This window comes from Pecten maximus, chromosome 13 (genome assembly GCF_902652985.1).
Source record: "Pecten maximus chromosome 13, xPecMax1.1, whole genome shotgun sequence".
Classification (NCBI taxonomy): domain Eukaryota; kingdom Metazoa; phylum Mollusca; class Bivalvia; order Pectinida; family Pectinidae; genus Pecten; species Pecten maximus.
The window spans coordinates 23,055,580-23,080,199 of NC_047027.1; the positions used below are offsets into that span (position 1 = coordinate 23,055,580).

General features: G+C 36.1%; 1 protein-coding gene across 2 annotated transcripts in view; it reads left to right on the forward strand.

The window, feature by feature from the left end:
• Positions 1 to 24,620, forward strand: part of LOC117340288 — a 69,319-nt gene that overhangs the window by 27,692 nt on the left and 17,007 nt on the right. For both annotated transcript variants that reach the window (XM_033902054.1, XM_033902055.1), the window contains exons 16-27: positions 1,799 to 1,905; positions 2,016 to 2,148; positions 3,457 to 3,636; positions 4,234 to 4,477; positions 6,501 to 6,714; positions 7,919 to 8,114; positions 9,100 to 9,194; positions 10,543 to 10,645; positions 11,051 to 11,171; positions 12,342 to 12,432; positions 13,235 to 13,320; positions 13,744 to 13,813. In XM_033902054.1, coding sequence (XP_033757945.1) covers positions 1,799 to 1,905; positions 2,016 to 2,148; positions 3,457 to 3,636; positions 4,234 to 4,477; positions 6,501 to 6,714; positions 7,919 to 8,114; positions 9,100 to 9,194; positions 10,543 to 10,645; positions 11,051 to 11,171; positions 12,342 to 12,432; positions 13,235 to 13,320; positions 13,744 to 13,813 — 1,640 coding nt within the window. The remainder of the gene's footprint in view (positions 1 to 1,798; positions 1,906 to 2,015; positions 2,149 to 3,456; positions 3,637 to 4,233; positions 4,478 to 6,500; positions 6,715 to 7,918; positions 8,115 to 9,099; positions 9,195 to 10,542; positions 10,646 to 11,050; positions 11,172 to 12,341; positions 12,433 to 13,234; positions 13,321 to 13,743; positions 13,814 to 24,620) is intronic.

Sequence of the window (24,620 nt, forward strand, 5' to 3'; positions counted from 1 at the left end):
TGAGTGAGTCTTAATCCAGAGGGTCATGAGTGAGTCTAATATACTACAGGGAGTCATGGGTAAGTCTAATATACTACAGGGGTTCATGGGTGAGTCTAATAAACTTCAGGGAATCATGAGTGAGTCTAATATACATCAGGGAGTCATGGGCCAGTCTAATATACATCAGGGAGTCATGGGCCAGTCTAATATACTACAGGGAGTCATGGGCCAGTCTAATATACTACAGGGAGTCATGGGCCAGTCTAATATACTACAGGGAGTCATGGCTGAGTCTAATATACTACAGGGAGTCATGGGCCAGTCTAATATACAACAGGGAGTCATGGCTGAGTCTAATATACTACTGGAGGACATGGGTGAGTCTAATATACAACAGGGAGTCATGGCTGAGTCTAATATACAACAGAGAGTCATGGGTGAGTCTTATATACTACAGGGGGTCATGGGTGAGTCTTATATACTACAGGGGGTCATGGGTGAGTCAAATATACTACTGGGGGTGATGGGTGAGTTTAATACACTACAAGGGGACATGGCTGAGTCTAATATACAACAGGGAGTCATGGGCTAATATATCTAATATACTACAGGGGGTCATGGATGAGTCAAATATACTACTGGGGGTGATGGGTGAGTTTAATACACTACAAGGGGACATGGCTGAGTCTAATATACAACAGGGAGTCATGGGCTAATATATCTTATATACTACAGGGGGTCATGGGTAAGTCTAATATACTACAGGGGTTCATGGGTGAGTCAAATAAAGTTCAGGGAATCATGAGTGAGTCTAATATACATCAGGGAGTCATGGGCCAGTCTAATATACATCAGGGAGTCATGGGCCAGTCTAATATACTACAGGGAGTCATGGGCCAGTCTAATATACTACAGGGAGTCATGGGCCAGTCTAATATACTACAGGGAGTCATGGCTGAGTCTAATATACTACAGGGAGTCATGGGCCAGTCTAATATACAACAGGGAGTCATGGCTGAGTCTAATATACTACTGGAGGACATGGGTGAGTCTAATATACAACAGGGAGTCATGGCTGAGTCTAATATACAACAGAGAGTCATGGGTGAGTCTTATATACTACAGGGGGTCATGGGTGAGTCTTATATACTACAGGGGGTCATGGGTGAGTCAAATATACTACTGGGGGTGATGGGTGAGTTTAATACACTACAAGGGGACATGGCTGAGTCTAATATACAACAGGGAGTCATGGGCTAATATATCTAATATACTACAGGGGGTCATGGATGAGTCAAATATACTACTGGGGGTGATGGGTGAGTTTAATACACTACAAGGGGACATGGCTGAGTCTAATATACAACAGGGAGTCATGGGCTAATATATCTTATATACTACAGGGGGTCATGGATGAGTCAAATATACTACTGGGGGTGATGGGTGAGTTTAATACACTACAAGGGGACATGGGTGAGTCTTTTATACTAAAATGAGTCATGGGTGAGTCTAATAAACTACATTGAGTCATGGATGAGTTTGATAAAATACAGGGAAACAAAGGTGAGTCTTATACATTATAGTGAGTCATATTGATGAGTTAAATACCTGTTGACTGATAATAGGGAATAGGGTAAAAGGGAGGCGGCATGAGTGAGCCTTATAAACTAGAGAGTCATGGACAAGTCTTAGACATATCAGGGTTCATGATTGAATCAAATTTAAGTGTACAATTTTGTAATGTTTATATAAATTATATACCAAGTCATAAGCATCTGAATAATAATGATTATGCTACCCCCCCCAATCCCTCCAGGTACAATACAGAAGGCTGTGGACTTTCCTCTCAACTCCAAACAACTGTTCCATGCAGCGCGCTACTCTGATGGACTACAGGCTGTCCTGGGTGGAGAGCTCAGCAAGGTATGAAAATATATCTATACAGTTCAGTTTTATTTCCTGATTGGGCACTCTCAATATCAATTATTCATTTAATTAATTCGTAAACGTAACTCAATTCTATGTGTTTTTAGTGTGTGGACTACGAGATTAGTGTGAACCCAAGTTTTGTCGTGCCCAAGCTCTACACTAACCCAGAGGTGGAGGAGGTGGTCGTTCTCCTCATACTCGGCCATAACAACCTCAAGAGTTGTGGCCTACTTGTTGGTAAGTTTTGACTGCTGCAAATGACATTCATCAAACAATATAAATGACCTGAAAATGCCAGTGGGTAAATGTCCGTTAATAAGATCATGGAAAGGTCTATAGTTAACATTTATTATCTCATTGGAAAACATTTCTGAGTGGGATAATGAAATTAAAATGACTTTTTAATGCTTGCTGTATATACCTGGTGGTTCTGATTTCATCACCTAAGCTCTTATAATACTGTATACCTGGTAATTTTCGCCCCTGTTTATTTTTGCCCTTAAGCAACACAAAACATATTCGCCCTGTTTTAAATTCCCTACTGATTCAAGTAGTATCGGGTATGCATGGGTGATTTTAAGCAAACACGATCAATTGTAAGTTCTCCTTGCCATGACTAATGACTGACCAGTGTTTTACTCTTGTTTACGTGTACATACATGTTCATATAATGGAAGCCACAATTAAGCGATGGTGAACTCATAAAATTAGTCTTTTCCACTGCAGGAATTTGATGCCACTATGTATTTCATTTTTATCATGACCGGACTACATAATTTAAAAAAAAATTGACTTAACTTTTTAAATAACTTATAATGTATGTATTGTTTATCAATTGGAAATGCCATTAGCCTAGTACATGATTTGATAGTTGAAAAGTAAGAGGGTATGTTTGTGATCAGACTACACTTGGCCCATGTACTGTGGTATAGAAATGTTTGCCTCGTCTTAAATTCGCCCTATCTTCAAAGGGCGAAAATGGTGAAAATTAAACGGGGGCGAAAATTACCAGGTATACAGGTATTTGGAGGACATGACATCACCTGTATTAACATGGCTGATGTCAGCGATGAAGCAGAAACCAGCTATCCCCTCTGATACAGCTGGTCTTATATTTAGTAAAATATAGTTTATGTACTTAGGGTCTCCTTTTAGCCATGTTATATTAGTTTTGCGGAATTATTTTAATTACATGTTGGTATTCTCTGCTTTTCTTCTGAAGACCACATCTCATGATCAGGAAGAATGATATATTTTGGGTAAATGACGTATTTAGGTGAATTTCGAAAATTAAGACTAGATACAAATGTAAGTGTTTTTAATGAAATTTGCTGCCTGTATTTGTTTTGCATCACATCAATATTTACATGTATATATCTATAATTTACACAAGATGCTCCAATACTATCACTGTATGAAGATGGAAGTTTATTCATTTTTTGTAATAAGTAAAAAGTGGATTTGGGAGTAAATCATTTGTAAAGCAGAACAGGTGAGTTACAATGTACATGTATGTAATTCGACTGAATTGATTTGTATCTCCAGGTCAGCTATCTAACATGGTGCCGTACAGTAAGACGCCCATGAACCTCACCTTGACTGAGGGATTTGAATTACTGGGAATCAAGTGGGTGCCCTCCCTGACCCTATCTCAGGCCAAAGAGGTCACTCCCTACGAGGTCGGGGACCGCCATTGGAAGAAAAATATCCATACACTTACAGATGGTGAGTGTTGTTTCGAGATGTAGTAGTGCCCTCGCCTCCGACTCGTGTACATGTACTATGCCATCCCTTGACCACATTCTCAGACTATAGTCCTCAAAAGAAGACAATAATGTATAAATACACTGTATTTTCTCCAGTACCCACCATGCTTAGAATTTCTGGATTCCTCCCATGGGTTCAAGCTAAAATGTTAGTTTTGTTTTAACAATGATTTGATATATTAAATAATGTTCTAGCAAACTACAGTTACTTTGTATAACTGTACAAAAATATCCTTTAACATACAATTGCAAACATTTTTCATGTGAGTTAAATTCTTGTAAAGTAAAAATTTAAAATCTCATTTTCTTGCATTTGATGAGTAATTTGTTTGATTTCATATTTGATGAGTACATTGGGGTTTTTTTTTGGGGGGGTTGGGGTTCTATTTGTAATGGGTTTTTATCAATGAATAACATTGAATATGTGCAGACGCTTTTTAAAATTGAAGTTGAATTGTTATAATAGTAGCATTCTAAATTGTATCAAACTCATTGTACAAAATTGAAATTACATGTACTTTAATTAAAATTTAATAATTATATTTTGATATTTCAGAACCTGCACTTGTTCTAGTCCTGAGAGGAATTGGCGGATTTGAGAAATTGAATTCCGTCATTAATAATCTGTCACAGAACTCCCAGAGTGGTCACATAGACTACCTGATGCCACATACCCCTGAGGAGGCTTACTCCTTCGCCCGCTCCTTCTTCACTGATCGTGAGCTGTTCGCCGATCCTCACTCACGATCACTGCTGCCTTATCTCCCCAGTGTCAGACACTGTACACAGGAAAAGGAACGGTGGGTATAACAGGGTTAGCACTGGCCTTGAGAAAGTCTTGAATTTCACCTTGGGCCTTGAAAAGCCTTGAAAATTGCTTTACAGCCTTAAAAAAGCCTTGAATATTAAGGTTTCATTATGATAAGTGAAACCCTGGCCAATGATCATTTGGAATCAACTTTGTATATGCCGCCTCCCCTACAGACATTAAGAATAGGCAGGTCAAGTTGTATTTTGATCAAGTGGATAGTTATAAGTTGCCTTTTTATTCTGTTGTTCCCTCTCAAGATGACTTAGATGACGGGTAAAATGGGCCTTGAATATTTAATTAAGACATTGAAAAAGCCTTGAATTTGGTTTGACATTATCCGTATGAACCCTACTATAAGTCACACAAGATTTACTATCTGTAACTATAATAGCAGGGTATTCATTGTTGTCGGATACCTATGGCTGTTTGCACACTTATCATCCCCGGGTCAACTCAGACACGTTTTTGAGATCACTTGTTCCACTGTTGTTGATAAAGCGTATGTTACCTAAAATCTGATTGGCAGAAATTCCAGAAGGAAAATGTGACTGAGCCAATAAAATAGCCACTATTGTAATGAGGTTTTTCAACAATGGGTATTCATATGTATAAGCATACTAGTGAGTCACAAAAGTAGGAGTGAATGGCTATTTCTCCTAAAAGACAGAAATTATTAGTTGGACCTAAAATTGCTGCCATATAATTATGCATGTTGCATGGATTAAAAACGTAGCAACAATAAAAACCTATAGAACAATACACAAAGCATTTAATTAAAGAAATGATAAACATATAGAATTTGTCCGAACATTAATTTTCTAAATAGTAATTGAGTTTGTGAGAAAAAACACAAAAATGCATGTGTTCATTATCACTGATAGTTTTATCAGGTTAGAACAATTTTAATGTTGTGATATACATGTACATGCAATTTTACCTCCAAGAAGACATTAGGACTACATTTTGTATTTCAAAATGGCTGAAGTCTGAATAATGCCCTGTCACTCAAGCTTACTTAAAGACTATAGTGATATCTTTGGTAGTTGGTACATGTATCACACTTAACATAGCATTTTCATAAAAAAGTGTCTTTTAGTAAATAGAAAAATATTTGTTTTACCAGTTGATATCAGATTGAAAGAATGTCACAATGATACAGAGGTCATATACATTGTGTAAAACAGAACAGTGGACCTTAGCTATTCATAGGATGTAAAATAGTGCAAAACCATATCGAACAAACCAAACCATGGATGAAAATATAGTAAAAAGGTATGGGGTCACTTGCCCGACTACCTGGGTTTTCCTCGGGTACTCTGATTTCCTCCCACAGTAAGACCCCTCGCTGGCTTCAGTCCAGGCAAAACAGTGTGATTGATATAAGTTGATATAACTCGTTTCGCAATTGTTGTAAAATAAATAAATAAAAGTTTATATTATATATAATAGTAAAATATTGGGTCACTTGCCCAACTACCTGGGTTTTCCTCGGGTACTCTGATTTCTTCCCACAGTAAGACCTCTCACTCGCTTCAATCCAGGTAAAAAAGTGTGATTGATATAAGTTGATATAACTCGCTTCGCAATTGTTGTAAAATAAATGAAGTTTATAATATATATAGTTTGGTTTATGTAAGGATTTTGTTACATGACCAATGAAAGTTTATACAGGATGATTCGATGACTCATAAGTACTAGTATGGTATGTACACTGTCACCTTCAAAAAAACAAAGGATCAGGGTAGAGCATGTGTACACAAAGGTGTAAAATGATTGATCTAAAGACTGATGTTGATCTCGACTATGCTGTTGTGTTACAATTATAGCAATACTATGCTGTATTATTGTAATTAGACCAAAATTACTCAATTCTGCTACTCTTTGCCTGATACCTGGTCTTATACATGTATATGTCATTTAGAAACATTTTCTATTCTTTTAAATTTAATATTTTAATTGATGTGTGTTAGTTTTTAACCCTGTATGTATACCAGTGCTTCTGTGTCGTACAGAGGGACACCTGTGACAAAGGAGTCCATTTTTGATCTGATGCAACGAGGACCGCAGCCATTTACAACTTTCCTCCTAATCAAACCCCGTGCTGTCCGTAGACACTTGTCAAAAATTCTGAAAAAGATTGTGCAGGAGAAATTCCACATCGCGGGACTTCGTATGTGTGTGTTGGACAGAGATCAGGCAGCATCTCTAGTGGAAGGGAAGGACATGGTAGGTATTACTTCATACAGTACGATAAATATTCTCATTTTTTGACATAAAATCAAGTCAAGGACTAACACTGTGCAGCAGTTGTTAGATAAACTTGAAATAGTTCGTTATTAATGTTAGGTAAACTGTTTGATAGCCATGCAGTCAGATTAATGTTAGGTAAACTGTTTGATAGCCATGCAGTCAGATTAATGTTAGGTAAACTGTTTGACAGCCATGCAGTCAGATTAATGTTAGGTAAACTGTTTGACAGCCATGCAGTCAGATTAATGTTAGGTAAACTGTTTGATAGCCATGCAGTCAGATTAATGTTAGGTAAACTGTTGACAGCCATGCAGTCAGATTAATGTTAGGTAAACTGTTTGATAGCCATGCAGTCAGATTAATGTTAGGTAAACTGTTTGATAGCCATGCAGTCAGATTAATGTTAGGTAAACTGTTTGATAGCCATGCAGTCAGATTAATGTTAGGTAAACTGTTTGACAGCCATGCAGTCAGATTAATGTTAGGTAAACTGTTTGACAGCCATGCAGTCAGATTAATGTTAGGTAAACTGTTTGACAGCCATGCAGTCAGATTAATGTTAGGTAAACTGTTTGACAGCCATGCAGTCAGATTAATGTTAGGTAAACTGTTTGATAGCCATGCAGTCAGACATTCTTGAAAACAACCAGTTTGTACATGCATACCATATTTTCTGCAGCTCATTTGCATATATAGAGTGTTGAGCTTCGCATTAGAATTTAGAGATTCCCCATTACCAGTGGATAATTTCCCAGTTTTAATTTTAATTATAAAGAACTAAATTAATGTATTGATTCTCACATTATTTCATCAGTAGGGTATATATTCTATCATTCAACATATTTTTGTAATTTTATCATAATTTATATGTAACGAAAACAGAATCTTCAATGTTTTCCTTGTTGATCTTAGACTAATTAATGACCTATACAAATAGATTCGACAAATTACATTGATAAATATCATTATGTTGTTATTCGATCATTAGGTTTTTCACAAAAGTTTTGTTAACCCTTTCACCCCTTCTGACCATATTGGACTTAAAATTATAAATGAATGACAGAGTCCACTAAAGTTTCATAGGGTTGAAAGGGTTAAGCAACTATACAATAGCCTCAAATTACATGTCAAGTACCCATTTATCATTACACAAACATGCAGATACAAATTTCAATTCCAGGATGCTGAGTTGTTGGAGAAACATTTGACATACCTAACCTCAGGCCCCTGTGTTTACCTTACTCTGGAGCGAGAGAACGCAGTGAAATATTTGCTCGATCTATTGGGGCCAATGGACCCTCAGGGAGCCAGACGACTCAGCCAGTTTTATTGGAGAGGCGTGTTTGGGATGGACCCTGTTCTCAATGCTCTCCACGGTAAATAATGTTAATATTGGACCAGGTTCACCCTGTTGAAGCATATATCTCATACAAAACTCAAGGATAAAATAGTGTAAGGGCTGTCAAAAATTATCCATGTGGGGTGAGTGGCAGATATTTTTTCAGAGAGTCCCCACCACTCTTCAAATGATATACCCCCGTAACTAATTTTGTATACATTACTAGAAAAAATGAGTTTTACCCACCACCCATTAGATATAGAATAATAGAATCTATCACGGGTCTGTTCCGTGGACAGGGATATCTCAACCCGAGTGTAAGAGTTTGGCCAGTCAGCACAAGGCTTGCCGAGTGCTGGCCAGCCAAACTCTTACATGAGGGTTGAGATATCCTTGTTCGCGGAACAGACCCGTGATTGATTATTTTTCTCACATACTTGCAACCAAACATAAGTTTGTATGAAGGTTTTTCATCGTGCCATCTTCAATGCTCCTTGGAATGTGCGTGTAAATTTATTATGACGTCATCATTTACAACTTGGTGATGTTACATTATCGTAACAGCGTCATATAGCCGCGTACCAGCTGTCTTTACCCCCCACCCCCTGTGTAAGATTGATCTTTTTTTTTTTCCTAGCAATGGTTGGATAACCCTGTGAAGTATGTGAGAACAAGTGTCCCTACCTGAACACCTCCCTTACAGTTAATTCTGGAATAAACATAAGAGTTTAGTAAAAATTAATGGAAATATGGGGAGCCAAGAAACAGATCAGTCTGTGATGCCATGGTTTTGTGAACTTAAAATAATATTGAGCAGGACACTTTATCTAATTGCTGCATGTGAATGGTATATGCGAACAATTCTCATCATAAATCACAAAAAAAATATAATTCAAAGGTGAGAAAGACTATTATAAAGACATATTTCATTATGGATGCTGATTATTGATATATGAGACAAGGTAACGGATCATTGTATGTGAAATAAACAAAATATGAATTGTTTATTGTTTGGTCCACAGCCTCCAAAGATTACCTCACAGCTGTGACAGAACAGAAACAGTTCTTCCCTGAGGGCCTATGTTGTTCTGCCATTCCCAGCCTCCAGATGGAACAGGTAGGTTTTGTTCACAGTGACAGCAACTAATTATTGTATGGTGTCCATTTTTGTTAATTATCTCCCTTTATCTTCATTAATTAACTAGTGGTAATGAAAGAAACGTTATTTCTTTGGGTTTAAAGATCTATTTATTTATTGATGATCGGAAAATTTTAGCATTAATTACCTCCTTGTCTTCTTAAATGTTCACAATTAATCAAATACAAATGAAAGTAATGGTCTTAATATTGAAATATGGCATGATTCCAAAGCAATTTTTATTCTGGATATCATATCAAAATTAACAGAAAAATGGCAGGCCCCGAGGTTTGTTAGCCTCATATTCATCCTTTAAATAAAGGAACCAAGGGGCCAACCTGTGAAGATGCAGATTTTAATTGGATATGTTTATAAGCTCATAAAAAGCTATCTCCTGAGAAGTAGACTTGCCAATAGAACATTAGACAAACATTTGAGTAAAGCTTGTAAGAGTTATCCCCCCTGTGCATATAACAAAGGAGATGTTTTCAGGGTCAATGTCAGTGTGTAAAAGCTTAGATAACAGTAAAAGAACAGAGCACTGTGATAAAATATAAAAGGGGAGATAACTCTTTCTTTACTTAATAAAAAGAGAAACCACAATGTAATGTATTATTTTTATTTCTTTGTAAGGTTAAGTTTTTATTCTTCCTTAACATAATAACATCATGATTATGTATAATTGCAAAAAAGGTAGTATTATGATTTCATTTATGACAAAATAAATCTTCTTGCAGTAAATGTTTAATCGTCCATATTTTTGTGATATAAGAATGCCCCCCAAAAATAAAATTCTTACTTGCAGGGATAGTTTCTCAGCGTAATATATTTACAAAGAAGTTTGCCAGTTTTTTATCTTTATTTTGAAACAATCATTTTTTTAATAAAAAATTGAATGTTTTTTTCCAAAAAGTCTATATTTTGATAAAATTAGCACGGAAAATCATAGTAATGATTTGCAATAAAGAAATTGCTAATTCACTCATGTAAATTTTCATGATGATCAGTTTCTTGTTTCCTGCACTTGTCATATCCCCTTAAAGTAGGGGGTACATGGGCTATTTGCTGGACATTGATATACATATACATGTATTGGTATTTAACATACTGTTAGCATTTTCAGTGACCTGCAGGAGATATGAGTGGGCTTATTACTTAACAGGGGGTTATTGGCGGATTAAATACAGTATATACGAATCTAAAGTATCATAACTTCAGCTATCACTGATGAAATTTTAATTCAAGGAATAGTACAAGAAATCTTAAAACACCGACTATCAGGGTTAAATATAACAGAAAATATTGGATCAACTGCTTCCTGTTTTAGATTGAATGTCCAGCCGAGGATGAAACTATAGCGTTAAAGTTTTACGAAGAGAGAGATGTTTTGGTGCACGATAAACATACTGCTGGTGATGACACTCTAACAGGTAAATAAGATAATCACTTTCAAATGTTGACATAAAATCACTGCTTTCATATTGACAAAAAAAATAACCTAGTTTTTGTCATAATAAAATAACCACTTTGATATCTACATAAAATTTGATCGTAACACAAAAATATTAAAACATCACCTAGTTGTTGACAAAATCCTAGCTTTGATTTTGACATAAATAAAAATACTACTTTTATTAATGTTGACATAAAATTGCGACTGTGATGTTTTCATAAAGACTTATTGAGTGTACTTGGTATATCTGTTTATTATTGAGTGTACTTGGTATATCTGTTTATTATTGAGTGTACTTGGTATATCTGTTTATTATTGAGTGTACTTGGTATATCTGTTTATGAGAGACTTCTGATTGTTACAGATGTTGTCTTTGTTTCAGAATCCATGCACCAGCTTCTGTTACAGACGACTTGTGTAGTCTTGAAGCCAGGCCTGGTGCGGCCCAAGGGGCGGAGGAAGTGTGGCTATGCTGATGTAATAGAGGGACTTATTTCAAATGGGTACAGTTTCTTAATACATCGTTATATTTAAATCAAGGAGGAGTAAATTTAAACATTTTGATTATATCCTATCAATTCATTCATTCATTGAAGGTACTTGTTCTCCTGGAACTCCTGGTCTTTTCCCTCAGGGTCTCTTTGTATATATTTGTTTTTAATTTTGCCCTCGTTATACCTCCACCATAAAAGGGGGTGGGGGGCATATAGTGTTACTTATGTCTGTCCCGTCTGTTCCGTCCCTTCCCGTCCCATCCCTTCCCGTCCCATCCCTTCCTGTCCCATCCCGTCCCGTCCCGATGCAATGTAACTACCTAATATCAGGAACTGCTGATGCGATCCTTGCCGAATTGTGTTTAAAGGTGTCAAGTGGCATCGGCGGCATTTATGTCTTGCAGACATTTTCTAATTCTGTCTATTTCAAGTTAGAATTCAATAGTGTCATTTGCGCATCAATAATAAACTCGTACAGGGACAGGGAAAGAGTATGTCTGATGTATCTCACGGCTTGTTGTACGAAGTAACTAATTGTGGTGCCCCCTACAGGGGAGGTTGATTCCATATTAAGGTGACTTAAAGTGATCTCCCTGAAGAATCAGGGATATTTTCCATGTCATCTATTTAGGGGACATTGAAGAGACCAAAATAGATCTTATGCCCCCAGTACAACACATTGGATCTGAAATCTTTCCTTTCTGTCCTCACTTCTCTGTGTTTCTGTTTTTTGTTTTCTTACTCTGGGTGTTTCCTCGATGCGCCTATCGTCATGTGACCCTGGGTGTTTCCTCGATGCGCCTATCATCATGTGACCCTGGGTGTTTCCTCGATGCGCCTATCGTCATGTGACCCTGGGTGTTTCCTCGATGCGCCTATCGTCATGTGACCCTGGGTGTTTCCTCGATGCGCCTATCGTCATGTGACTCTGGCTGTTTTGAGGATGTTTAGCCCCTAAAAAACTAAATGTTGATAATATCTTGTTGATATTGTTGATCAATAGTAAGAATACTAGATGTTGTCGTAATTCACTAGTTCTGAGATATTGTATAGTCGAGGAAATCTATCACTTTTGTAAATATCTGTTAATGTGTTAAGATAGTTGTGGTGTACTAACTTTAATCCAAATCTTTTGTTTAAAATAAAATCCATCTGAACTGTTGTGTTCTTTGTCAACAGGTTTGAGATTGTTGGTACCCGAATGTTGTGGTTCACACAGAAACAGGCCGAACACTACCTACATGTGATACAGGCTGGCAGCTTCCAACAGGTATGTAGCCGAGCTCAGAATTAGTAGGAATCAGGCAGAACCCATCTTCGCTAGCCAAAGCTTCTGATTACGGTACACTCCACGAACCCTTGGCAGATATATAGTCATGTTTTAACCGTCGCGCACTGGAGGGCATCCAATCAAATCGGGATTACCACCAGGCTTTGTTTTGCAGTAAACAAAAATTGCTGAGCCCAGTACAGAGCTACATTGTCGACTATGTCATGGCATTTTATCTAAATACAGAGACGTACAATCTTCGGGGAAACATATTTGATCAATTGATAGATGTTACTGATCACATATCTCATCAAAATGACACAAGCCTCCATGTGGGTTAATAAACATCACTGAGGAAGTACATCAGTACACTCGTTTTGATTGGTCGAAAATTTCATGTGTAATGGGTGGTAATTTCAAATCTCTGCTAGAGGACCAGAGCTGACGATTATATCTGTCAAGGGTTCGTGGAGTTTAACGTAATCAGAAGTCTTGGCTAGCAAAGATGGGCAGAACCATGAAATAAAAGTACAAAGTATAAATATCTTAATATGTTATTTTTTAAGTCTCTCGATCAATATCAACATACTGAACCTTATTGCATTATTGTTTGGATAAGGTGTCAAATTATAGACAGGAAATAAATCTTTACTTTCTTGAGACGTAAGATTTACCTCAATCATCAAGGTACCAAAAGTACTTTCATTTTCTAATTATAAACCATTACAACTCTACCCACAATTCCTCTGATCTGCTTTTAGAGTTTTGATGATGTCAATATGACCTTTGACCTTTTTTGTAGGTTCCCTTGTTGACCTCTGGTCCCTGTCTAGTCCTGGCACTGGAAAGAGATAATGCTGTTGTGGCATTCGACTCCCAATTGGGCAGGTGAGTTAGTTATCAGTCAATTATAATTTTCAGTCCATTAAAATCAGTGGTACCAGAGTTTTTCTTCTCTGTCTGTCTTTCTGTCTGTCCTTCCATTGAGATTTTCTGTCTTTTTTTAAAAAAAATTTTATTGTGCCTGTCGGATAATGAGCTGAAATCTACAATTCAGCTTTGTAATAATATGGTACAAATCAAGTTCAAGTTTTAGTTCAATACCGCTTATATTGACTCGGTTATATGGCTCTTTACATGACATGTATCATTTCAGAGACCCTTAATATATGTTTGTTTTCATTTTCACAATTATTGCTATTAAAAGTTTTACTTGTTCTTTAGTAAGAACTGATGTCAATATATGAATTACGTATTCCTTTCTCCATATTTGTACAGGTCTGAATCTAATAGTATAATTCCATTTTTCAGTTGCTACGGGTCCGACTCTGTAATCAGTCAGTATGGAGAGGATATCACTAGGCCCAGCGGCCTAACACAGGTAAGTTGTCTGTATATAGCTGTCATATGTTATCCCTCAGTGAAATACCTGTCAATCAGGGAGGGTTGGTGTTCTTTGTTCAAATAACACAGTGAATAGTCAATATAACATCACTGCTGAATTGGTATTTCACTGGAAACCATGATGTTTAGCTACTCATTAGTCCCTAACAGTGAAACTGTTTCCATGGCTTTAAGCTACTTACTAGTCATCTAACTGGGGAACTATCGGTTTCCTCTCCATCCGTCTTGTATGTATACATATGTAATGTCAAAGTTTCTCAGCTCTCTAGCCGCTTCATTCCTCGATGGTTTTTTATCAAACTTCACACAATGATAAAGGACCATAATATCTCAGAGACGTTCGAGTTTCAGGGTTTTTGGGTCAAGGTCAAGGTCACTGTTACAATTTTAACAGGCGCCGCTAGGGGACATGCTTGTTTACCAGTTATTAAGGCTTAGTAGCTACATAAGAGTTTGTATTTCAAATCCTCGAACATATCAACGTAATATATATATATTACACATTTCAATCCCATTTACATATCATGTGCCATAGCACTTAAAGTGTGTTTCCTTGTAAAAATTTAGTGTATCCATGGGCCTGTTCATTCATGAGGACAAACCGGTTCGTCTGTTTTTAAATGTGATATTTCAAACATATATCTTGAAGGACCTACAAATGTTAATACAGGCCTTGGAAGCCTTTGTCAAGGCTCGTCTGAAAACAATATGAAATAAACAGATCTGTCTTTTTTTCATAAGTGAACAACACCAGCCCAAATGGTCTAACTGGAAAAACGAAAAAAGGCCCATTAATGAATAGCTAATAAGGAGACATTCGATCATGTTTAAAAAACATTTAACATGTTATGTTGAGAGAGTTATTTCCCTTTGTATACTTAATTTTTTTCCTGTATGAAAAAAAAAATCCAGTGATTTCCACTGTTGTGAAAATAACCAGTGTTATTGGTAAAATGGTGTTTTCCTTTGAAATAACATTTACCTATACATATATTGGAAAATTGGAATAATGTGCATTTTTATCATGCATGCTGTCGAGGTACAAAAGATACATGGAGCATTGACTCGACTTTGTGTACACCTATAGCTAGTAAAACCAGTGTTTTCCCTCATGGGATATTTTTAATATGTCCACACTATTTATGGGGTAAGGTATATGAGTTAAATATTCATAAGATTTTATTGAAACCCAACCCATATTAATAATAATGTCCAGTACAGTTTTATGGAACAATGTCCTGAAAAATCACTATCCTTTGCAGTTATAGTCTTTTCTAGAAAAATCCCTTATTGCTGGATATTGAAGTGTATGATGTTTTGTCATTTGCTGTTTTATTGAACAGTGTTCTTGTCAATGAAAGACTCAATAGACAGCTTTAATTTTTGGACAGTATTTTCGAAATTAATAAAATTTCCTATTATTGGTTTTGTTAGACGAGATATTTCTCTTAAAAGTGTGCATATTTTGGGTTTGCATACTTAGTAAAGTTACAATTTGTTGCATCTTGAAGACAAAGTTCTTGGTTATAATTACATGAAGATAATATTATGTAAACAAGATGTGCTACTGTTACATAATATAGTTGTTTCTTCCTAAGTCAAGGAAATCAAGGAAAGGACAGTTTGTATGAGAACTATCAAGCACATTTGGAGTATTACATATCGTAGAAGCAGGATTATTAATATCGTTATTGGTTACACTATCTCTAAAAACTTAATCAGACATGTTTTCTGTAAAATACCACAAGGATCGAGACATGTCTTTGTCTGGTTAATTACGTCCGTTAAGACATTTGTATCTAATTACAATGTTAAGATAATTTATATATGGCTACACTTTATACCTGTATCTCTGTCTCTAAAAATGGCTACAATTAGTTCCTGTATCTCTAAAAATGGCTACAATTAGTACCTGTATCTCTAAAAATGGCTACAATTAGTTCCTGTATCTCTAAAAATGGCTACAATTAGTTCCTGTATCTCTAAAAATGGCTACAACTAGTGCCTGTATCTCTAAAAATGGCTACAATTAGTAATTGTATCTCTAAAAATGGCTACAATTAGTAATTGTATCTCTAGAAATGGCTACAATTAGTACCTGTATCCCTAAAAATGGCTACATTTAGTTCCTGTATCCTTAAAAATGGCTAAATTTGTAACTGTATCTTTAAAAATGGCTACATTTAGTACCTGTGTCTCTAAAAATGGCTACATTTAGTTCATGTATCTCTAAAAATGGCTACAATTTTTTTGCAAGCAAGTTATTTCGTATCCTCTTAATGACCTGCCATTTATTAATTATATAAGTTATTTAAAAATAATGATAATTTGATATTCTTTTTTAATGTTGAATGACGAAAATATTTGTAGAAGTGATAAAATGGCAGATATTTGATAATGAATTTGAAATGAATTTTGATAAAAAAAAAATTAAATTAAAAAATGGTATGTTTTTGTGAATGATTTAAATGTATTTTAAATGCAGCTATTTGTGATTGTATTTGATGCATGTAATACATGTGTTAACTAAAAAAGTTGAGTTTGAATTGTCATAATCTCCACACTGAGATACTTTAAGAACTCAAAGATCAATATATAAGGAGAATTGACTCTTGGATGTTATTAGAGAAATGATTTTGTAACGAGTAACATCACAAAGATGTATTTCTTTAGACCCTGGAGGAGGAAATTTAAAGGGGCATACAAGTTATGAGCAAGGGGAGATAACTTGTCCCCAAGCTGCAGAACTCTATTATGATTTGGTGTCAGGTTGTGGTGAAACAGTAATAAATAACAATGATTTAGTATCTTACTATCCCACACAGCACTCCGTACAAACAAATTTGACTTGATGGAGTTTTATGATTTAGGATCAGTTAGAACTCTCCATTCCTCGCTATGGTTTCGACATGAAATATAGTTTTTGTGATTCATATCTTCAAGCCTTGTGCTCTATTGAAGTATTTTTTTTATGTAGCTTGTTTTAAAAAATCTTGTCAGGAGGAAAACATTCTTAACATTCCAAGACTTTCTTGTAATGTACAAAAATAAGATCATAGCTTGCTGATTATGTGTTATGTCTGTCCTTAGTGAAGAATATAAACTTATAAGAAAACTTTTTTTTATAGTACGGTACACCTTTATGACATAAACTCTCTTATGATAGACCCTTATAAGATAATCTGTATATAACTGACCCCTATAAAATGACCTGTTTATTACAGACCCCAATTAAAATAATCTTTTCTCTAAAATATTTCAGCCCTGTCCCACTATGAAATAACATTCATTGAGATGACCTTTCTTTTTATAGCCCAACAATCTGTAAAATAATCCCTCGTAATATAGCCATCCTTATGAAATGACCATGTCTTGTTAGGCCTGATCCTATTAAACAATCCCTCATGATATAGCCATCCCAACAAAAATGATATGTCTTGTTAGGACTGATCCTATCAAATCATTCGTAATATAAACTTCCGTATAAAAATGATCATATCTTGTTAGGTCTGATCCTATATAATAATCTCCAGTTATATAGCCATCCCTATGAAATAATATATAGTAATATAGCCATCCCTATAAAATAATATCTAGTAATGTAGCCATCCCTATAAAATAATCTCTAGTAATATAGCCATCCCTATAAAATAATATCTAGTGATGTAGCCATCCCTATAAAATAATATCTAGTGATGTAGCCATCCCTATAAAATAATATCTAGTGATGTAGCCATCCCTATAAAATAATATCTAGTAATGTAGCCATCCCTATAAAATAATATCTAGTAATATAGCCATCCCTATAAAATAATATCTAGTAATGTAGCCATCCCTATAAAATAATATCTAGTAATATAGCCATCCCTATAAAATAATATCTAGTAATATAGCCATCCCTATAAAATAATACAGTGGAACTTCGTTAACTCGAAATCGACAGGACCACGAAAAAACTTCGAGTTATCCGAGTGTTCGAATTAAGCGAGTTATCGTTTTTGGTGAAAAGTTTGGTCAATATTTGTCAACATTATATAATCATTATAACTTCGCTCTGTCGCTCATCAGTTTAGTGTGAAGACTGGTCAATACATGTAAATATATATGTAATGTTTTGTTATGTCACTTGTAATTTGGTGTAGTTTTGCCGATATACAGTCACGATAAAGTTTCTTTCACTTAGTCACTTCAATAACGATCTGATGTGCAAGTCATGTTTGCAAAAGGTAAACGATAAAACGGAATTCGACAAAATAACAAGTTATTAATGTCAAAACAAATAACCGTTTAAGTTTAACACAGATTGCATACAAAACGTAACAGAACCATTACCTTTTATTGGACATATATAAAATACTGTTTGATCGGCCTACTTACTTTTTATTGATAACCACGCCATTTCCATGTGTATTAGAACCGGAAGTTGGGCTGCGCATGTGCGTATAAAATGTTACTGTAACTGAGTTGGCGTTTTATCTGATTTAATAGACAGCACTGACCGTTACAATTGTACTCTGAACACCTCGGCAGTAATTACGCTATTGTTTCAGCAGTTTAAAGATTTAATAGGCGCCGGTGACTGTGTCATTTCTACACCTACCGGTGTGTCAGAGATTAGTTCCGCTTGAGCGAACGGGTAGATGAGTTGTTGACTATCGTGTGTACTGATATCGGAGACCGCCTTGGGAAATTACCTGATGTAAGTAAAGCAGTACTTTTTATCACCAAGACTTGTTGTTATAAGATTCAACCGACAATTTCTTTTATGAATTTATGAAACACTTATAATAGCATGTAGGTTAGTAGTGCCGATATGTTCAGTATTACAAACGGAATTTAGCTCTTAAAAAATGTCCGCGTTTGCCACCGATCGACGGAAATTATACTTCGAGTTATTCGAACATTTCAAGTAGGATTTTTATTGTTGGGACCAAATTTTTACTTCGTATTATCCGAGTTTTTCGAGTTATCCGAATTCGAATTTTCTGAGTTTTTTTTTACTAAGATAAAGAGAGAATTCGGCCGGGACCGGCAAGGTACTTCGAGTTAAGCGGGGTATTCGAGTTATCCGAGTTCGAGTTAACGAAGTTCCACTGTATATAGTTATATAGCCATCTCTATAAAATAATATGTAGTAATGTAGCCATCCCTATAAAATAATATCTAGTAATGTAGCCATCCCTATAAAATAATATCTAGTAATGTAGCCATCCCTATAAAATAATATATAGTAATATAGCCATCCCTATTGAATAATATCTAGTAATGTAGCCATCCCTATAAAATAATATATACAGTGGACCCTCGATAATCCGAACACCTTCGTTCCCAGCCCAAACCGTCCGGATTACGAGTTTTCCGGACTACCGAATTTCGTCTACCAGGTCAAAAAAAATTGTTGTGTAAGAGTTATCTCCCTTGACTCTATACAATACGGGACGTTTCATAAACACGTCTAATTGTCAGTCTTTTTAAAAAATAAATATACTTATGTTCTTGATATGATTCCTGTTTTCTTTTATTTTGTAGAAACTAAAAAATAAACAATGTTTTTAAAAGAACATGTGAAGTGAAAGTTGTTTTATTTATAGCGGGCATATGTGACCTACAAACAACACACATGGGTTACGTCCCAGAGGTTCACAAACGAGTAGAAAGTACATACGTTAAATACCTGAAATGAAAGACCCACTATGTACAATGTACGTTTTTTTACGTAAATAACATGCATCTTTCAATGAGTCGTCATTACACGTAACGGTGTTAATAAATAAATTTATTACATGCATTTGTGATTGATTAAGTATCGTATCACATACTGTATGTTAGTGAATTAATTATTGCTAACTACGAAATAGCACTATGTAAAATAACTATAATAGATATTGTACGTCAAGTTGATAAAAGCAAGACCAGTCTACACTATAAAACCCTTTAATACTGTAGCATTTAGGTCGATCGTAAAGAAAAGCAACGTACCGTTATAAAAACAGAGCTACATTTGTAACACAGGTAAACACCCGGGGCTATGACCTGGCAGCGGTCGCTATGACTACGCACAGTGTCAAGCGATAGTCTGTACAGCTGTCGACACGGGTGACTTGCCCGACATTTTTCTCTCCTCGTGGTGAAAAAATCGTCCGGATTATCGGGGGAAATTTACTAATGAAAAGTACTTTCCGTTCCCAAAATGGGCTTCCGGAATCGGAAACCGAATTTCCGGACTGGTGAGTACAAATAACATTACGGAAATCCGTTCCCGTGCTATTCCGTCCGGACTGCGAGTTTTCCGGACTATCAGCGTCCGGATTATCGCGGGTCCACTGTAGTAATGTAGCCATCCCTATAAAATAATATATAGTAATATAGCCATCCCTATTGAATAATATCTAGTAATGTAGCCATCCCTATAAAATAATATATAGTAATGTAGCCATCCCTATAAAATAATATATAGTAATATAGCCATCCCTATTTAATAATATCTAGTAATGTAGCCATCCCTATAAAATAATATCTAGTAATGTAGCCATCCCTATAAAATAATATCTAGTAATGTAGCCATCCCTATAAAATAATATATAGTAATATAGCCATCCCTATTTAATAATATCTAGTAATGTAGCCATCCCTATAAAATAATATCTAGTAATGTAGCCATCCCTATAAAATAATATCTAGTAATGTAGCCATCCCTATAAAATAATATCTAGTAATGTAGCCATCCCTATAAAATAATATCTAGTAATATAGCCATTCCTATAAAATAATATATAGTAATGTAGCCATCCCTATGAAATAATATCTAGTAATATAGCCATCCGTATAAAATAATCTCTAGTAATATAGCCATCCCTATAAAATAATCATGTCTTATTAGGTCCAATCCTTTAAAATAATCTCATTTAATAATTAGTCATTTCAATAAAGTAATCATGTCTATTAGGCCTGATTCTATTAAATAATATCATAATATAGCTTGTCCCTACAAACTTATCATAAAGGCCTGATTCTATTAAATAATATCTAGTAATGTAGCCATCCCTATAAACTTATCATAAAGGCCTGATTCTATTAAATAATATCTCATAGTATAGCTCATCCCTATAGACTTATCATGTCATAACATATCTCACCCAATTTAAAATAATCTTCCCTCTTATTAAAGCCTGCACAAATAAAATGGTTTTATTAATTAATGATTATATTTGATATAGATATAACTTCTCTTCATATGTAATGCATTTACGAACTTTCATTACAAAGGTAGGTGTTAGACATTTATTAAAAAATGTAGAGATTTTAATGAGCAATAATGACCTATGGTGGATGGTATGCTCAATACTGAAATAGGGATATGAGGATATAAATGAGAATTTAATTCCAAATGGAAACAAATGGTTTTGAAATTCTACCTGAATTGATGGATTTAATGCAGTAACCAGCAATCTTCCAATACAGAGTGGTTCAGCTGTACAATAAATGGGCGGCTCTCTATAAGAAACTGGATATCACTTAAATGGATACCGGAGTATTTTACCTGTCCTTGGTGTTTGTAAAGTGCACATAATCATGTAAAATAGAGTAGATTGATATCTGTACATAATTATACAATTTGTGTGGCCATGTTTGTAAAATACTAAATCAACATTGCAAGAGAAATTCTTCGGCTTCCATTGTGGAACCTCACGATTCATTGCTGTTGGTTACCTCGGCGATTAATACTTTGTTTACTATGTAAACATAAAACCTTGAAACAAAATACGTGTTGTAATGTCTTTCAGGCGCAATATCCGATTTGTCCGATATTCACACTCAAGACCCCAGTCCACATCTCGTTTTTGTTTGTCCTATTTGAAAAAGAATTTCTTTCTTGACTGACAGTTGGAGGCTCCCGGAAATCTCTGGGCACTCCAATCTTTCAGTAGCTCCCAAGTCCTGGCCCAGGAAATAAGATATTTTACAAACAGACCTGGAAATAAGAATATTTCATTTTGATACGAAGGACAGAAATCATTATTTTTATGTCCATAGAGATTTAAACAGTGTACATTATTGTATGTTTGTGTTTCATAAGATACATAATGGCATCTCTTTGGGCATTGCAAAAAATATAGAGAAAATTCAGTCATGAATCTTCTTGGACAGAATGATAGGTTATATATGGTTCTGGTTATGGGATGAACTGCTAAAGGTTTCCATATATATCAAACTGCTTATAGGGTGGTGGGAAGTTTTGGGGTGGGTGAGTTTCCAATACCACTAGATGAACTTACCATATCATATCATATCATATCATGTATATACACGATAGATGTAACATTCCAGATTGCTTTTAAATTAAAGTGTGATTAGACCTTTTAGGGTTATGGTGTTTTTTATGACAAAGAATAACCTGTAGATATAATGTGTTTTTGTATCTTAACATATTGGACTGCTTTTAAGGGTTGTAAGGAATAGGGGATTTCAAGTTGTTGTTATCTAAATTTAGATTGTTTTGCAAACAAAAAACATGGCTACCAGGAGTTGCTTGTTGATTTGGCTTTCTGCTCAGTTTATTCCCAATCCCAATTGCCTGTGTTTGAGACTTGGTAGAGAAAGGAAAAAAATCCTGATTAGAAAAAAAGGTATTGTATTAGTCTGCAAAGAAAAATGTGTTAAATTAGCAACAGTATGATTGGTTTATTGTTGAAACTGGTTGTTAAAACCATCTACCAATATAACAAATAGCAAAGAATAAAGGCCATTGTCAAGTTTGAATGATTACTTTTATCAAACAATCATTGCTGGTTAGTAAAAGGATGTTGTACAGTCACTATTAGGGTTAAATCTACTTGTGTGTTTGTGAACCCATTATTTTTCAAGGCAAATTACTGCCAAATTCAAGCCCCAGATCAGTGATGAAAAATTGTTTATTACCGTACTGGTTGATGGCACTACATCCTTTGTTGAATAGCCAGTGGGCCCGTGTTCAGGCTCCCTGATATATGTGATTTCAGCGACTTTAATCTTTGGAGCAAGCCGTTGAGTTTTCTAAGATCTGTGTTGCGATAATTCTATCGATGTTTCTCGCTTTGTGTGTGAAGTAATTCACGTTGTGATGAAATTTGTTTGACATTTGACCAAGAAGAATAGATTTATTACCGTCACATGGATGTTGTGATGTTGCTGTGATCTAGATATTCCCAATCTCTCTGACCAACTCATGGAACAATGTACTTTAGTGCTGAATTATCAAAGTGTGAATTTGACTCTTTTTCTGTGTAACAGATCAGTGCTGTTGGTTAACTGCAAATAGTTAGAGGGTAGATGGGGAAACTGTAGATTGAGAGGGTAGATGTGGACTGTAGATTGAGAGGGTAGATGGGGATAGTAGATTGAGAGGGTAGATGGGGACTGTAGATTGAGAGGGTAGATGGAGAGAGTAGATGGGGACTGTAGATTGAGAGGGTAGATGGTGACTGTAGATTGAGGGGGTAGATAGAGACTGTATATTGAGAGGGTAGATGGGGACTGTAGATTGAGAGGGTAGATGGGGACTGTAGATTGAGAGGGTAGATGGGGACTGTAGATTGAGAGGGTAGATTGGGACTGAAGATTTAGAGGATAGATGGGGAAACTGTAGATTGAGAGGGTAGATGGGGACTGTAGATTGAGAGGGTAGATGGGGAGACTGTGGATTGAGAGGGTAGATGGGGACTGTAGATTGAGAGGGTAGATGGGGACCGTAGATTGAGAGGGTAGATGGGGACTGTAGATTGAGAGGGTAGATGGGGACTGTAGATTGAGAGGGTAGATGGGGACTGTAGATTGAGAGGGTAGATTGGGACTGTAGATTTAGAGGATAGATGGGGAAACTGTAGATTGAGAGGGTAGATGGGGACTGTAGATTGAGAGGGTAGATTGGGAGACTGTAGATTGAAAGGGTAGATGTGGACTGTAGATTGAAAGGGTAGATGGGGACTAGATTGAGAGGGTAGATGGGGACTGAAGATTTAGAGGGTAGATGGAGACTGTAGATTGAGAGGGTAGATGGGGACTGTAGATTGAGAGGGTAGATGTGGACTGTAGATTGAGAGGGTAGATGGGGACTGTAGATTGAGAGGGTAGATGGGAACTGTAGATTGAGAGGGTAGATGGGGACTGTAGATTTAGAGGGTAGATGGGGACTGTAGATTGAGAGAGTAGATGGAGACTGTAGATTGAGAGGGTAGATGGGGACTGTAGATTGAGAGGGTAGATGGAGACTGTATATTGAGAGGGTAGATGGGGACTGTAGATTTAGAGGGTAGATGGGGACTGTAGATTGAGAGGGTAGATGAGGAAACTTTAGATTGAGAGGGTAGATGGGCACTGTAGATTGAGAAGGTAGATGGGGACTGTAGATTAAGAGGGTAGATGGGGACTGTAGATTGAGAGGGTAGATGGGGACTGTAGATTTAGAGGGTAGATGGGGACTGTAGTTTGTGAGGGTAGATGGGGACTGTAGATTGAGAGGGTAGATGGGGAGACTGTAGATTAAGAGGGTAGATGGGGACTGTAGTCTTGAGAGAGTAGATGGGGACTGTAGATTGAGAGGGTAGATGGGGACTGTAGATTGAGAGGGTAGATGGGGACTGTAGATTGAGAGGGTAGATGGGGACTGTAGATTTAGAGGGTAGATGGGGACTGTAGATTGAGAGGGTAGATGGGGACTGTAGATTGAGAGGGTAGATGAGGAAACTTTAGATTGAGAGGGTAGATGGGCACTGTAGATTGAGAGGGTAGATGGGGAAACTGTAGAT